At 37.8% G+C, this 18836-nt stretch overlaps 1 protein-coding gene across 15 annotated transcripts in view; it reads right to left on the bottom strand.

Moving 5' to 3' along the window:
* LOC105219118 (collagen alpha chain CG42342) overlaps window positions 1-18836 on the bottom strand; it is a 157064-nt gene that overhangs the window by 12036 nt on the left and 126192 nt on the right. For all 15 annotated transcript variants that reach the window (XM_054236085.1, XM_054236074.1, XM_054236057.1 and 12 more), the window contains one exon: window positions 18210-18307. In XM_054236085.1, coding sequence (XP_054092060.1) covers window positions 18210-18307 — 98 coding nt within the window. The remainder of the gene's footprint in view (window positions 1-18209; window positions 18308-18836) is intronic.

Below are 18836 nucleotides of genomic sequence, written 5' to 3'. Positions count from 1 at the left end.
GAACGCACCATAAATTTCAAATCAAGTTGATATATACACTTGTGTAAGGTTCGAATACATTTTCTTCAACAAAAATTCGTAGACCAGATCTATTTTATACCTATCAATTTCCTACTGGTTATCCACACAAAAGCATAAAGCGCGCATAACCATTTATCCTTAGTTATGTATGGAATATATATAAACTCATATGTATATGCCATGTACCCGCTGACTAAAATAATTTCGCAATTGTCGGATGGAAACAACAAACTCGCTCTGAATTGCTCCGTGGAGTGAAACGGAAACCGCAAGGGCAAAAGCAATTTCCACGCAAATACGTTAAGTTGCATTCTTAGATGTTGCATGTTGTGATGGAACGCGAGTGCCACACACGACACACCAGAGTATGCAGCGTGATGCTTTCAACATAGCTGTTTATGCGTAGATGACTGGATGGTGGCAAGTGGTATGTGGCATGTGGCAAGTCGTAAACGGCAGCTAATGCATTAATGCGGCGGACTGTATTGGCAGAATGAGGTGTCGAAGGCGAAATTGTTGGGGAGTAAAAGTGAAATTTAATAAAAATATTGTTTAATAAATTGAAAATAATTTTTCGAAATTCTTTTTTTTTTTTGTAAAAAAGGAATATAATGGATAGATTAAGCTCTGATTCGCGATATGCTTCTTTGATTGATTTCAAAGTTGAGAGTATGAGGAGGTCATTTGTGATCAAAAATGCTATTTATCGTCTAAATCACAAAATATTGTGGTTCCTTTCAAGCTAAAAGCTAAGGGTCGTATTGGTGATTTTCAACAACTCTTGATCACCATTTTCACATGCAAGTGGAGCAATGAAGATTGCTGCCAAAGGACTTTCACTGATCAAGTTAAAAACTGTACTTTAAATATTTTATTTTTAAAACTGGAATCAGCCGAGAATCTAATAGGTAGTCAACATGCCACACGCAAAAGCATACTTTGGCGGTCACCAGCACACGCATACAAAACACACTCACATAAAGAAGCATGCTGATCGTGTGTGGAGGAATGTGTGGCGGCTAACGCATTTGCCACAACATGTTGGCGCTGGGGAATTGCGAAGTGTGTGGGCGTGGCTGTGTGCATTGTGTGTGGGGTGTTGTATTTGTTGTTGTTGCTGGTACTTTGGCTTGTGGTTGCGGCTGCGACAGTAATTTACTGCACTCCACTCTGCAACGCCCGGCGCACTCCAAGCGCGTGCCACAACATTCTGCGGCGATGCGTTGCATGCCAAACACAAGCAGCATACATGCGCGCCACAAGAAAACGCTGCAAATTGACAAGCAAACACACACACATACACTTGTATGTATATAGGAATGTGTGCGAGAACATTACCAGCAACACAAGCGGCAACACTCATATGTTGCCACATATAAAAATAAATACATATTTTCATTATTTGCAACGACTTGTTGTTGTTGTTGTTGTTGTTGTGCGGTTTCTTGTTTCTTTGTCTGATGCTGATGCTGTCGCATTGGCATTGTTTTGTTGCTGCCATTGCTGTGTACTCCATTTAATGTGGCCGTTGTTGTTGTTGCCACTGTTTCGGTTTACAGTGAATTGTTGCTAATGCGGCAACGTTTTGCGGTATTCTGTGTTTAATCTTTTCATTTTCATTCTCCTTTCATGTTCCTCTCTTTTTCGAAAGCAGCTTTTTCGCACTTCCGTATCCTGCCTTGTGCCTCATACACGCACACACACACATACTTATTATTTATATTACCATTAGCATTTGTTCTACTGCTGCAGCAAAGCTACAAAGTTTTCTATTTGTTTGCTGAAATTAGTAACAATTTGTGTTGAATTTTGCAGCAACAATGAAATTACGTGTTTTGTTTCGTTTCACAATGGGCAGCAACAACAAATACAATACAACAAAATATAAAAATAAACAGGGAAATAATATAAAAACAGGCGAACGCTCCGTTTTTGCTCCAACTGCAATGCATACTTTGTATTTTGGAGCCTGTACCTCTCTTTGTGTATGTTCGTCTGTGCGTGTGGCTGTGTAAAGTGCTTATTTCCGGGTACCCATAACCAACGCACGTGTGACTACCGAACAATGGCGGCTCACAAATGAACGCTCGCAAAAGATGTGTAAAAAAAATTAGCACAACTTTTATGCATTTCTCTCTAATTTTTCTGTTTTTTTAATAAAATTTACATAAATATGTATGTTCTATAATTACTTGCGCATAAGCACTTTGCATTTTTTGTGAGCTTCTATTTAATTTTAATATTTTTAGTTCAAAGAAACAAAAGAAACAAAAGAAAAAAGCTTTCGGATTTGGGCATTGCTACTAGTCTATTTGGGAATGCATCCCTTGGAGAATTAAAGATTTTCACATGACAAATAATAGACAATTTTGCCAATCGTACTACCCGATAACAGGGGACAGACCTTTTAATAATAAAATAATAAATGTACAAAATTTTCATTGAGTTGACAATCGGGTTAACGAACACAAAAGGAATCGACCGTGTAACCTGAACCACGAAGCAATTTGGGATGTAAAATTTCAGTGTTCGTAGCGAATATCGTATAGCGCTCAGATGCGATCCAACGATAGATGATTCCATAATAACCGAGCAGCGGACTTGTTCCAATAAATTCCTGCCGAGAGGTCCAATATTCAACCAATTTTTCCAACAATTGAGACCGTATGTTAGCAACAAACATTGTTCAGGAGTTAGTCTGTTCATTATGAAATTGTAAAACAAATTGAGTATAAGCTCTTTTAAGATGACCCATTCTCAAAAAATTTCAAAAAATCGGTTATTATACCCTGAACAGGGTATTAAGTTTGTCACGAAGTTTGTAACACCCAGAAGGAAGCGCGGGGGACCTATAAAGTATATATATAAATGATCAGTATGTTGAACTGAGTCGAGTTAGCCGAACGAACTAGTCCTTCAGTTTTTAAGATATCGTTTTGAAATTTTTCAGATGTTATTTTCTCTTCAAGAAGCTGCTCATTTGTCGGAACTGTCGATATCGGACCACTATATCATATAGCTGCCATACAAACGATCGGAATCAAGGGCTTGTATGGAAAACTTCAGCATTTTACTACAGATCTTCACGAAATTTGGTGTGAGTTATTGTTCATAGAAATAATTTAATCTCCGAAAAAATTGTTTAGATCGGTTAGTAAAATGTTTTCTTTTTTTTATTTACTTTTTCTTACGTTTTTAGATTTGCTTAAACACATAGTTACTAAAAGAAATGCACCTGTGAAGGGTATATTAGCTTCGTTATTCAATACATATATAGCTATGGTATGAACTAGAATAAATCAAATCGGTGAAGATCTTCTTTGCTTTTCAACTTGATTTGTGGCTGAAAAAAAGGTGATTTTCAAAAAAAATGTTCCAAGGTCCAATTTTTGTGCGAAATTAATAATGCTAGTCCATACCAGAGCCAAACATGTACTCTTTCTAATCCCGTTTCAGATGTTGAAAAGTATTGGCTTTCAACAAGATGTCGCATGGTGTCACCCTGGAATTCAAGTACTGGCAGGTTTGATATCAAAAAGAGATGAATCAGGCCTTCAGATTTTGTTGAACTAATTTCTTTTTCTGCAGAAGTATACATCAGACAATTTTGAATCAGAGACGCTCCAAAAGAAAGAAATGAAGTATGGAAGCGTGCAAAAGGATATCAGTTAGATCACTGCAAAGCCTTTATCAATTTATTTACTCGAAAAATTAAAATTAAATTAATTTCTAAATGTGATTACTTATTATCCAAATTGTACTATTCTGTATCGTATATTTGTCAAATCGTACAATAAGCATTTGTTCACATTTCCAACTAAAATTCGAATTAAAAAGGAAAACAACAATATCGCACATTTAGAAATGCATGCCTTTACTCTCCCAAAAAGCACCTTTGTGCTTGACTTAAGAGAGCTGAATGCAATTAACCAAATGCCAAATGTATTACACAAAGCAATTTTCCAAATCAAAATTTACTCATTTCTCGTTACTCGTTACCCGTACAATAGCAAATTTCATTTCAATTTGTTCAGCTCATGTAAGCTTTTCATATGCAATTTGCGTATTTAATTAAACAAATTGTTTGCAGAAGCATTAAAGTGTCTTGCAGTTTATCAATACTTGCCATAGCATGAACAAATATATGTATATATATAGTATATATATATAAAGCATGTCAATCGATATGTCGGGCAATGCATTGTTGCACAAGTTGTAGGTTATGTCAATGACAATTTTAAATTTAATTTGTTATACAAAACGGTAGTGATCTGTAGCAGTCCAATCCGAATTGTGTGAAAAGGAATTACAACAAAATCATTGCGAAAAGTATTTTTGTATAATGAGTACGAAATAATAGAGACAACATTCTCGAAATGTGTGCAGATATCTGTCCATCTATGGTGTATACACAGTAATTTGTATGACATTCCGTGCCACAACTTGCTAACTGAGCCGCTGGGTTGCAACAGCGCCTCAAGGTAGGCAATAGCTTAGGGCATAAAGTGCGTCGAGTGGGTGATATTTTTGAAATATCAGTTGTGTCAAAGACGCACCCGGCATACCTTGAGACAAATCGAAAGCAAATAATAAACCAGAAAGGGAGTGACAGTATAAATTAGGACAGAAATACGCACAAGCTGTATTACATTTACTGACGGACACACTTTTAGTACCACTGCGCCTGCCGGCCTTTCAACTTATTTGCTCGTTTATAAATTCGAAGTCAATGCAAACGGAAGCTTTCCAATTTCCAATTTTTCCCCAAACGTTCATTTAAAATGTGTGTTTGTGTGTTTTTGTTTAGTCTTCTTTGCTGCCTACTTTTAGGGTTGGCTGCGCTTTGATCCATAATGTGGCAGGCAGTAGCAAAAAACCATTAGAACGTTTCAATATTTGCTTGAATTGCGCGCCGCACGGCCTAAGGACAAATTTAATTTGCAAAAAGATATTGCAACAATAACAACACAGCGGCGTTGTAAACAAAAATAAAAGGAGAAGACTGTAACCAGTAACAGTGCCAGCAATAAATGTAAATACGCCTCCGCCGCCCAACGAAAGCAAAAGAAGGCAAGGAAACAAATAAACAGCAATCAAATAGATCGATGGCAGCTGCAAAAGAAGAAGTAAACAGCAACAAAAACAAAAACAAAAATGTTTGAAAGCGTCAAGTAAAGCGTATAAATAGGACTCAAAAAGAGAGACCGCTTGCCATGCCAGTGCCACTACTTTTATTTTACGGTATTTTTAATTTTATTTTGGGTTCGATTTGTCCGATTGTTGTCTGGTTAGCTGTTTTCTGTTTTCCGGCTGCTGCTCCCTACTCCCTGCCAGTCGTTCTGGTCATTCGTACAGCATTAAACTGTTATTTAATTGCACTAAATTACAGTTTAATTTTACGCCGCACGCCCAACGCCATTAAGCGTCCACCGCGTCTCGTTGCGTCTCTTCACTCTCCGGCATATCGATGACTCAACTCCTTGCGTTGCGTCCGATTGACGGCAACCGAATGGCCGGCCGATTGCGGCTGTTTGTTTTTGGGTGAGTAATGCTCGCAACATTACACCGGTGTGCGCGCGTTCGCCTTCAAGTATGCAAGTAATTGCAAATTAATTGCCCTGAAGGTGTCTGGCGTACGCCGACAAAGGCCGCGCGAATCGAAATCGAGTTGTCCATCTGCCGCCATTCCACGCAACAAATTTTCGAGTACCCGGTTTCGGCGTGTGTTTGCCTGCAAAAGTATGCTTTGCTCCAGCAATACCCTCCCACACCCACACTATACGACGCCAGCGTACAAATAATTTCCATTTAAAGTGAAAAATGTATGACACAGCGGAAATGCCAGCATGCAAACGCATTAAATTGAATATCACTTTGACCTCTGACCCGCGTTGCCACAAAGTGTGGCAAACATGAGTTTCGCGTGCTCGCCTAGGGAATCGACGGCAGTGCTGGCACGCTCGACGCCTTGACCCCTGACTCGCATTTACGACTACGACATAGCTCAACCTTCGACTTCAAAACAACTTCAGCGTTGTGTCCACGCAACTGGAATACGTGTTTACGAACACACAAATACACACAAAGAGAGAGAGCTTGCGTTTTGAATGAATAGAATCATGACCATGACGTGCTCAAATAACTTTACATGCACACTCTCACACACACAGTACTTTGAAAAGACCCACGGGAAATCTTAAAGGCTCGAACAGTTTATATGCTCAGAAGGAGTTTTAGAAAAATTTACTCGTGAAAAATTTAAGAAATGATTGAGTTGGAAAATTTCCACACAATTTATGAGAAGATCCAATGAGAGATCATATATAGCGTTTAATACCTTATATAAGTTATTTAGTGAACCTCCTTCCAGACTCTAATTAATGGCCAACTCAGTAATATGAAAAATCTTTTGAAATCGTTCAAGTCTCTCTGCATAAAGAATATTACAAGTCTTAAGCCTCAACTTTCCTACAGTGTCTGCCAGCCAAGCTATAAGTGACGCCAAATAATAGATTCCTAAAACGTCCTTCATGTGAACACTTTGCGCTGTCGGTTAGTCATGTTCTTGGTGTTCAGTGCTCTGTGCGAGAGTTGAGTTTGGTAAATTGCTGAGAATTGGTGGGTGGAGCTGTAATAATTTGCGTGCACTTTAAGTGGCAATAAGCGTGCTACACTTCTAGTGTTGTGTAGTGTAGTTACTTTCATTGCTTTCTTTTCATGTTCAAACACATTCCCCTTTTTATGCCAACGCCGTTCGCAATCGTCGCGGTCGCACATTTGATGTTGCTTTCAATTTCATCAAATTTATTTAGAAAGGAGGGCACTTTCTATGCTCTCGTGTTGAACAAAAATAAATTGTAGCATTTTGATGGGGTTGGCAAACCATTGTGTATATGTGAGGGATTCAAGTGTTGGAAATTCTCAAGTGTTTTAAAAATTTTAGTGGAAAAAGGATATTTTTAAATATTCGTGACCTTGGAGAAGAACTTGTATAAGACATGCAAATTCATAAATAAAGATATTTAAAGCGATACTGGAAATTGCGATAGATTTATCATTCTTTGTGAAAGAAGAATTCATTAAATTTTCGTTGTAAATTAAAAGTAATGTGATATAAAAATAAGAGTGTTTTCAGAAAATAACGCAAATTTTAAAACTGTACAAAAGTACGATTTTAAGAATTTTATTTTTATTTTTTAATATGTTGATCTACATATATTCCCCCCAGTACGATAAAATTGCCAGCTAAATTCATTGATTACTTTGTCTGTAGCAGTCGCTAAGGTTAGAGCTTGACGATTTTCGTTTGTTAAAAGCTCACTGTTCTTTGATTGTTCGATAATTCTTGGCCAAAAACCTAATTTAATATTTTTCTTTCAAAAAACGTAAGTTCCCGTTATTTTTTGAACAGACATCATATACATTATTTTGACTTATATATATACATTGCTTCTACAGATTTCTTTCAAGAAAACGGTCTTCAAAACATCTATATAATATCAAGATTCATTGAATAGTTTCTCAAGAGTCTGTTGTATATCTCTGAGTTATATTTAAGAAGCTATTTCCTTGATCCAAGACATATAAAGCACTTGTAAAAGTTATCTAAAAAATTTAGTGTGAATAATTAGAAGACATTATATAAGAAAGTAACAACAAAGTATATGAGTCTCTAAACAATACTTGCCCTTATTCTTGTAGTAATGTTCCGTCACATATTATAGGCCTACAGAAAATTTATGTCTTATCAAACACATATTCCTTTGAACAATTTCGACAACACTGAAGGGCATGTCGAAACTCTGTTGTTCCGCTATTTCGCCTTTCAATTTATAATAAGATTTTTGGAAACTTTTGGACGGCGGTAGCCCATAAAAATACGGTTTTAAAACTCACAGACTACAACCCAACCACCACACGCAATGTATTTGTATGTATTTTTGATTTTTGGTCGGCTCATCTCAACTCAAGCGAATCTTTTTTAAACGCATTTGGGGGCATACGCTGCGTATACGTAACCGCCATTGTGAACTTGCGGGCATGTGGAGTGTAAGCATTTAAGCGGGCACACTCACACATACGCATATATATATTAATATAAATGGTACGTAATCTTTGCATTGGCATATGCATGTATGTATTTTTGTGTGTGTTTTGTTGTTTTCAATCGCTGTTTTGTTGTTGTTTCTTTCGACTGAGCCGTATTGCGCCGCGCTGCGCTGTGTGCTCTTGTGTATTTACTATGAAGGCTATTGTTGCGTTTCGTTGCTTATTCTTGTTGTTGTATTGTTATAACTGATGTACTCGCACTGCTATCCCCATTGCGCCGCCATCAGCGTGCGCCATAAAATAAAAGTTACTTTCTCCCTCGAGTAAAAAATGCGGCATAAAACCAAACAACGAATGCAGCAGCAGCACAACAAACAACAACAACACAAAAAAAAAATCCAAGATTTGACATATAAAAAATAGCTAACGGTAAAAACAACAGTTAAAATAGCACAGCGTTGCAGTTGTAACCGTACATGCGAGCTCTAGTTAAGATCGCGCTTACATTCCAATATGAATAATGGCTTCACAACCAAAATATTTACTTAAATTAAAATGAAGCTCAGCAGGAGTTGCTTGGGATTTATGGCAGCAATTCTTTTTCGACATTTTCAATTTAAAAATCACAATAAATGCAAGCTCGTTGAAGATTGAAATTTCACCAAAAAGGGTGAGGGACTTCATATTTCTCTCAAATTTTTACTATGATTTTCGAAATGAGAATAATATGGCAACTCTCTTTTTTCCGAAATATCTTTATTGCTGTTTAGAAATTGTTAGGAACGGTTTTAAATGAAACTAATATATTTTCTGTTCTTATTACCACCAATATTTTAAATATAGTCTTATTTAGATTTTAAGTCGCGTTTAAATAAATAAAAAAATCATAAAAAAATATTTTTTTTTGTCATTTTCACTTTTGTCCTACTTCCCAGCAATGACAGAAGCAATAATACGCTAATGTTTCCTTTCGATTGTGAGCGAAATATAATGGCAGCCACCAGCGGTAGCGCCCACAACTCGTGCTGATGGCAACGCCCATGCGGTGAGTACGACGATTCAAAGGAATTTTACACGCAACACAAAAGCCCAAGCCGAGCGCATTAACAAAGGCGGTACGGAGCACCCACTGCGTGTGCCCCATTGTGCAACCGAAAGCATCAGGGAAACAAAAAGATATTACAAGCAGGAACAAGAGAGCACTGCGAGCAGGGGACACATTTGAACCTATTATTTCAAAATCACAAAGTCGTTACGCGTCATATACTGGCGGCAGAGGCACCACGCAAACACCAACAACAACACGTGGCTGCAGCAGTTTTTCCAAAACATTTCTTTTCTTTAAGTTGGTGGCATGCGATATTTGCATGGCAGCAGTCGAAGCATCCCTGTGTCACAATTTGTGGCAACTGCAAGCATAATGTGGGCCATCGAACGGCGGCTGTGACTGCAACCAAATGACGCGAATGTGAAAAGTTGCTATCAAGTCGCGCTGCGCTGTTCAAGGCTCTTCAAGGATTTGCGTGCGTTTTTCGTGTTTCGTACTTGGTAATTTTGTTATGCGGAGGACTTTGCATGGGTGCTTGAAAATTTGCTGCGAAAATGTGATCGAATGTGCATTTTTTCACAGCGCGGCCAAGTTGTTTGCTCTGCAGAAGGGTGGTTGCAAACTGGGTCGCCAAGTGTTTACCTATAAGTGGTGGCAACCAACAAAAAACTCAAGCACCAAGCAAAAGAAAACAAAACACAACAATGTAAGACACACATAAACCATAAAGATAACAACAACAGCCGCAAAAAGAAAAATTGCGGTGTAGCCGAGATAAAAGACTACGACGGCTGACAGGGTGGAGGAATTGAGTTGCTTGCGCAGAAATGATAAAATAAAATAAAAGAACGGAAAAAATTAAGCATTGTCGAAGTGCCGAACTTATTGCATTATACATGAGCTTATATTTCCTTATTCTCGCAATGCTCCACACGCCTTTCGCCCCTCAACTGCCGCCACACCGCTTAAATGCCCATATTAGGCACTTCGCATGCTGCCTCCGTCAACCCTCGAGTCAATCGCCAGGAAAAAGGTCGCATGTGCACCCATATGTGACGTCGTAAGTTTAAGACTTTGATTTGCCACATTTCCGCAATGCCCCCCACCCCTCTGCCGCATGCGCCACACACACATCTTTTGGCATCTTTGGGCATTTCGCTTCACGAAGTTTTTTGTTGTTGTTACGAGGGTGGTAGTGTAAACGAAAGTGACGCACTGGAGCACCTTGTTGATGCAAAACTGGGTGGGTAGCGTTGTAACGGTATAACAGTGTATTTATTTATGTTGTGTTTGTAGATATATGTATATATCTTTCGTAGTATCTATATAATATGTATAGTATGTAGTGCGTGCGTGAAAACACAAGTTTCTGCGACAATTTTATGACTCTATCTATACTCACTTTTTTAGCCTTTTTTATTGCCTCCATGCAGATATAAATTTTTTTTTGGGTTTTATGTTTGTTGATAGGATTTGTGTGCTTGCACAGCCTACATCAGCAGTTCTTAGGACTACAGAGCTCTTGCACACACATACAAACACACAAGCGTACATTTAAAATACAGACCTCGCAAACAAACTTAAAATTTTCAAAAAGCAACTACTTGAGTGTGGTTGGCGCGTGATGTGCCTTTAGATAGCATTTTACAAAAACAAAAACAAAGCAAAAGGACAAGAAAAAAGAGCGCGTAGAAATTTATGCAGATTTTTATTCAGCAAATTAACATAAATGTGACGTAAATGCTTCATTGAGTGTAAAATATTGTTTTTACTTTATTAAAAACACATCAAAGTTTGCACTCATAAGCGCGGAGAGCGCTTACCAGCGTTGACAACGGTTGTGTTTCTTTAAGTACTTAGCAAACAGTTGCTTCAATAACGCTTGACGATGGCCCATATCGTATGACTTTGGTGAAGTTTAAGGAAGTTGTTCTTCAACTAATGAGATATTTGGTTCATTGCGCATTATTTGATGGTTATATAGTGATAAACAAAAGTAGAGACAATGGTTGCCCCCATTACACTTATCTTGACTGGATTTATTTCTTTCTAAATGTAAACAATAGCCGAAACCCATATGAAGCATCAAATGATAACAAAATTTTTATAAAAAGTATTCCTATTTGGCATTTTTATTATAAATAATGGATTTTTAAATCTCGTTTTTCAATTTTTTTTATCAATATGTGAAAATTCCAGGGCTTTTGTATATTTTAATAATCAAATCATCATATGCCGTACATTACATCATCCCACCACAGAAGAAGACATCGTCGCTGTATCATCCTGTCTCACATTACATCATATAATCAAAAGATATCGCATATATTTCATAATTTTTTTGGACCAGCCTGTAGTGTAACTCAATATTTCAACCGCAACATAAATTCAAATCAGCACACATCACATTATCAAATCATGTGATATCACATCAACCTTACTGATATCATTTGATGTCATCCTAGGTTGTCACATCACATGGATTTTTATTCAAATCAGTTCCATAAGCGACACAAAAAAATTCTTATGAATATTTTTAACCGAATAAAAATGCTAATGTGATGTCAAAGAAAAATAAGAAGATAATAACAACAAATATGTATATTCAAGTCTGCAGCAAGTTGATTGATACACATTACTTTACTTTGTAATTCGATGTAAAATATAAACCGCAACACATCACATCAACGCACGTCACATTATCAAATCAGGTGATATCACATCTATCTTCCTAACATCATGTGATGTCATCTTATGATATCACATCACATGGAATTTAAATGAGATATGGAAAACATTATTTTTTTGAATTTACATAGTCAAATAAAAAACGCTGATGTGATGTCAAATCATTATGAACGGCATATACACGTGTATAAGGATTCAAGTCTACACGTAGTTGACTGGATTACATTACTTGTCATTAAATACTCTTTATGCAATAATAAGAAAGACGTAGTAAATTATACTAGACGAATATAGGAGTATAGACACATTAAAAAAACTGCAGAATGTGACTGAGTGATTATGAGTTAACACGAACCACTCCCATATTGACGCCTCATCAAGAGAGTTTTGGAAAAAAAAATTAACTTCTAAGCTAATTAACAGTTACCACAATTATCTACATGTATATGAATCAGTTTAGCATGATTTTACAATTTCATCTCAGGATAATCATTTATAAGGATTCTTGTTTTATCTAAGCTCTACTAAAGTAACCTGTGACTTACTAGAAATACGAATTTTAAAAACTATACATTTACAGTGCAAGACAGTCACCGTTGCAAGTAGTAGATGCAAGTTATTTTCACTTATACATCGAGGCAGCGCATGCCACACGCATCGTTCGTCGCATGATATTGCAAATGACATCGTCGAACGTGCAACACGAGCGAATACAAATGAATAAACAAGAAGTGTGACTGGATAGTTCCTTTGGCCTTATCAACTATGAGCACCACTGCGATGCGTTATGAATTCGTACGAATACATACATCCATATACTCGTACATATACATAGCGGGCGATTATTTATGCACTAGCATACATATGTATATGAGCACAACTGGCAAATGTTAGGGATTTAAGTGTGAGTGTGTGTTGACGCACTTACAAGTAGGTGGTGTATGCGTTGTGTGTTCTCATATGCCCGTCGTCACGTTTCTACGCCTGAGCATATGCTACTTGTTTATGTCTCACGTTCACTAGCTTCGCATACGATATCACACGCTTTTCTGTTGTTGTTGTTGTTGATCTTGCCTTAACGCGTCTTTTTATTGGCATTCAGTTTTTATTTGCCTGCGAAGTGTACGCGCGCTGAGAAACTCAGAGGAAATAATAAAAGCGTGAGAAGAGTGCGAAATGCGAAAATTGCGATACAAGTCAACAACAACAAGTGCTTGAAACCATTTGGCGCTGTCGCGATGTCGTCGAACTCGCCGAAAAGCAAAAGAAAAATCAAAACAATCGCGAAAAAACTTGCGTCTCGAACGCTCTTTAAGCGAAGCGTTCTGCTTTTATTGCCATCTTGTATCTCGTAAACAACCCACGCTCGACGCACACACGACCGCCGCGGCTCAGCACTTATGCCCTGATTTACTTTTCATTATTATTATTATATTTTTCAGTGGATTTGTTTGTGTTCTTGTTTTTCGCGTTTTGTTTTCATATTTTTTATTTTCGGCTTTCGACGCAGATTATTAGATTCATAATGAGGACAATCAACAAGACAGCGCTGTAACGGCTGTTGCCAATAAATGCCGTTAGGGCCGACGGACGAAGACGTCGCGTGACTGTCGGGTGGCAGGGGGAAATGGGCACGGCTCGAGGGCGCTACATTTATTGAACCTTTGCCATAATTCGCAATGGCAGCAGCAACAGCAGGCGGCCAATAAGCGATTTGGCAACGCTCGAACCAATAATGCGCGGATCGACGAACCAACAAAACCAAAACAAAAACAAAATGAAAAAAATATTAAATGTGTACGAAATAAATAGCATAAAGCAAGCGCACTGATACGTATACGTATAATAGCCAAGTCAAGCGGGGCGTTTCGTGCCAAGGCATAACCGTTAAGGGTGCGCACTTGCGATTCGAGGCGGCGAGAATGTGGTTATGCATTTTTCATAACGTTTGCTCGCATTTTCTTCGATTCGCTTGGCAGTTTGTGAGTGTGAGCAACCCAATAAATACGCAATAAATAGCGCAAATATAAAATAAATACAACTACAATGTACAACACTCGTGTAAACAGAGACTGGGGCGCGTGTGTGTTTGTTGTTGTGCGTTGTTGTAAAAATGCAAATCGCTGCAATAAAACTAAAGAGCAAGCGTGGATGCTGAAATAATTTGAAATTCATGCCACGACTAACACATATAATGTACATTGGCCAAGAAGCCAGCAACAGCTGCAGCATATTTATAATATGGAGAGGAATACATACGAGTATTGAGCTTGCTGACATCCGTGGTGCCACACTGCAGCTTTAGCTCTGGGGCAGTGGTGTTACTAACGGGAATTTACTAACGCATAAATCACTAAATGGATTTTAAAGAATTTAAAAACGTTTTTTTTTTTACTTTAATAAAACGTATATTTCTTTATTCAAGATGCTTTTGGGGAACTTTCATAAGAACTCTGCGAAACTAAGAAGTTCATAGCTCAAGCATCCGGAACGATCCCGCATTTATATATGTAAAAAGACTTTGAACTCGATCGCATTCCAAAAATTTTTTTGAGAATACATTCTGCATAAAAAGACAACAACAACAATATCTCTTGAGATCTTGGATCAAAGCTGACTTCATATTATTCGTAATTCTTTCTCATTCGCATTCTAAACAAAACAAGATACTTTGGATGTTATTTCATTATTCCCTGCTTATCCTGGTCGAATAAAGATACTGGATAGCTTCTACTAATGAATTTTCTAATATTTCAAAAAAAATTCTTTCTTTTATTTCTTCAAATAATCATATAATCTTTTGAGGTGCTAAACAAACAAATATTAGTTTCTAAAGAGATTATAAGGCACAGATCCAACAATTTTCGGAAATCAACTTTGATAAAAGAACGTCTCCTCCAGATTTCGAATAAAGTATCAGGTCATCAATCCCTTCGAACACCCATTGTTGCTTGACACTCTCACAAGAGTTTAGATATTATGACACCAGGACACCAAATTGTATGTTATTTCCAAATTCTTAAATAATTAGCGATTTTTTGTTCATTTAAATACCGTTATAATAGAGTTTTATCAAAAAAATGTTTCTTTCTGATAAACCACTGTTCATAAAAAATCCAAATATTAAATTTTTTTTAAATTTTCGTAAAACTGACTGTTAGAATATTTAAAGATTATTATCACCAAATTCCATTCAATACAACGCGAAGCACTTCAAGTGACTGACCCACAGTGCAAATGAAAGCTTGTTGTTGCAACATCAATTGCTGTCATTTTGTTGCTGATATTTCACACAAGATATGCGCTGATGCTGTCATTGCTGGTGCTTTTGAAGCTTTCGAAGCTGAAACTGTTGTTAACAACATGCTTACACACTGGCATTATACGAGTGTTGTTGAGTGTGTTTATTCCTATACCCATTCAACTTTTTTCCTACTCCTTTTAGGTCTTTTGTTTTTGCATTTGAAATGTTGTTGACAGATATCATTGTTGTGCAAAACTCAAGTGCCAATAAAAATGTTAAGTAGCTTTGCGTTGTCAGATGAGAGATACGAGCAGATGAACACACACACACACGTACATATAAGTAAAGCTTAGAAACCATGCAACAAAACACACACACAAACACATTCACGCATAGATAAGGCATCATTTAAGCGCACATTAAAAAAAAACAGCAACAACAAAATACAAATAAATATAAATATAAAAATAATACAACAAAAGTGAACTTGAAAATATGAGCACCCTTCCTGGATAAGCATCAAAAGCGCTCGAAGCGCGCTGCAACTTTCCGACAACTTTGCTTTTTGATGGCAACAAAAAAAATGTTTTTTCTTGCGCACATAACCTAAATAACAATGAATTACAAGGAGAATTGCTTGATTGTGCGTTTAGATAGCAATGCGGTCCATTCTCCAGCAACTGAAGTTCGACACTCGTTCGCACAACTCGTTCCAATGATTCTCTCCTAACGGTAGATTTATAGAAGTGTCGAAATTCTCATGTACTTGGCAATCTTCGCACCATCAGCGGCATCATATTCAGCCTCTTCGTCGTCATAGTCATCAACATCAACGGCAACGGCAGCGGCATCTTCGGTGTCATCATCATCATCATCGACGTCATCGCCGTCATAGTCGTTGTCAGCCGCGTCACGTTGCGCGTCGAAGACAAGTTTCTCGACAACGTCATTAGTTTGGCATTGACGCGTTGGCGCAAACTTCGCCAATTCAGCCTCATCAATCGCAAATGAATCCGTTAGTATTATGTAGCCATATAGTGCCCGTGGGAATTATCCATGCGCTGTGCGGCAGTTTATCTACGATAATGCCGCCTACACATCGTAGCTACAATGTTTGTTGTTGCCTGTCTTTTGGTTGGTGGCGTTTGGCTGCTCGGTGGCATGCTGCAACTCTCAATGGGCTCGTTGCCAATTTATTTCTTGTAATCACTCTGTTTCATTATTTTTGTCGCACGTATCTTTCATCGGCTCAGCTCAGCCGATTTTCTCCAAGGCCATGTAATAAAGTCTTAAATGCGTGCCACAGAACAACAACACAAACACACACGCAGGTGAAATGACTTACTATTATATAATAGTGACACAGTTACACGGGAATATGATGCTGTAACGGAGGACACTTACTTCCGAAAATGAACGAGAGCTCACATTATATATCTATCGTTTTGAAATATTTGTATTATATATATACCTAAAAGAAGGGTCTTACAAGTCCTTAAGTTAAGTGAGTTAATTTAATTCATAGTATTCTGAGACCTAAGACTAAAAAAATTTAATTTTAGATTCGAACCTATAACCAATCTTGTAGTGGTCGCACACTCGATGATGATTAACTGAAATACTAGCAGATCTGAAATTCTTGAGTACATATAAAGCTAAAAATCTATCTTGAGTATATTTTAAACTCTTTTCAGACCTTTCGCGAATAAACTTCGAAGTCACTGTAGTGAGTCCTACAACGGTTAACCTACATACGACCGTACGCACGTACTGAGCGCGCTACATATGGCAGCAGTCGTCCTTCAACCTTTGATAAACGAGCTGGAATAAATAGTGGGTTATTTTGCTCTGCTGCAAACCTTGGATGTGCTCGAGGCGACGCCCAATTGGTAACGTGAACGCAGAACAAAAACAAAAGCAATAACAAAAAGAAAGCTAAAAAATATGAGTACAATAATGAGGCGACAACATGTAGGACAATTACGTTAACAAGCAGACATAATTTCATTGATGTATAATTTCGCTAGCAATATGGGAAAACAGATTAAGCTGGAGCAGATTAAGGAAGTTCAATAGAAGGAGAATACACATATGAGGGCTTAGTGAGATGAGGAGACGCACTATACATATTATATTTACAAGTGCGAGTGTCTAGCTTAATTGGGCTGAGACCTTAATGTATCTAACAAAATCTGTACAAGAAATCTGAGTATCTGTGGATGGTGGTAGAGGGAAAATATGCACAAGGGACACAAGAGTTGATGATTTTGATAGCAACGGTTGTGGGGGTATTATGGGCTTAACAACGTGCTGTCAAAGGTGTTAGTCTTAGCAGGTAGGCAACGTGCAAAGAAGTATGTAATGCCGACACGGCGGTGGTTGAGCTAAGGTAATTTTACAAAGGGAGTGTAGTGGAGGCGTTGACGCATGCTTTGGCATATTTGAAAAATTCCGTGTGGCAATATAAAGTGCCGCAACGGTGTAGACGTGCGTACAATGCGAGGACAAACACATATCAACATACTAATAAACATATAAACACACACTCAGAGAGGGAGTCGCGCTTTGTCTTCACACACACACACACACATGCGCATACATTTGCATTTACATAATATCAAATTACAACAAACAACTGCGCGTTTTCTCATCCCCACAACTCAAATACATGCATATGCAAATAGTCTACACGCCTCAAGCACACACAGAGATATGTACATGGATACAAATGTATACATATATATTTTTATATGAATATATATTTTTCCTGATGTATAGCATATACTGCTATTCGCGTATCCGCCAGTTATACGATATAATATTTCATCCACTTAAAGCTACTTCAAGCATCATAAATACATTCTATGCTTCACAAATATTTACATTCCATCTGCATAATTTCAACCAAACTCTAATATAATATATACACCACCGCATAGCGGTATCTAGTATGTGTCTAAACTACATTTGCATATGTACAGATAATAGAAGATTTGTTGCTCATACGCCCTGGCGGCGCAACAAGCCAACTAACTAACAGCTACCGCACAACAGTAAAGGTAAGCAAAGTACGCGAATGAAAGCAGAAAGCAAAAGCGTTAAAGGAATTTAATTACACCATTCTGCACCAGCGCATGCTGGCTGTGCTGGTTCACTTACCCGCTTGCCGCGTTTGCCGCGCGGTCCCTTCTCGCCAGGTGGGCCGGGTGGTCCAGCGGGGCCCACTTCACCGCGATCGCCAGGTACGCCAGGTGGACCTGCAAGAAATTGAATTTGATTAGTAAGATTCTTAATTTGCATTTCGGCATTGAGAATTTGTTTATGAGGTTTGGAAGATATACAATGCAAATATATACATATGTATATGGACCTTAATTTTAACATATTCAATTCAGCAAATAAAATTCGTTGACCTTTTTCACAAATCCCTGACACACCCACTACAACTAAAAATCACAATATTGCACAATAATTATGCGCGTGTCATACGTCAATTAATCTGCATAACAACTTGTGGCTCGAGTGAACTTCAAATTAAACGCCGACTGGAGCTCAATATCGCCGCTATGTGGTCTGTAATTGAATTTTGCGCCCAAAAAGTGCGAAAAAACGGTAAACTAGTGCTAAATATTTTACATGAAAATAACGGCAATACGGTTGAAAAAGTTAATCAACACTTGGCTGAAATGAAAGTCTGGTGTTTTTGTTGATGTCACGAACGCTGATGCTGCAGTTGTCGTTGATGAAGGCTCAAATCTACGCGCAGTAAATGACAACTGATGCAGG

This window comes from Zeugodacus cucurbitae, chromosome 2 (genome assembly GCF_028554725.1).
Source record: "Zeugodacus cucurbitae isolate PBARC_wt_2022May chromosome 2, idZeuCucr1.2, whole genome shotgun sequence".
Classification (NCBI taxonomy): Eukaryota; Metazoa; Arthropoda; class Insecta; order Diptera; family Tephritidae; genus Zeugodacus; species Zeugodacus cucurbitae.
This window is presented reverse-complemented; position numbering and strand designations above follow the sequence as displayed.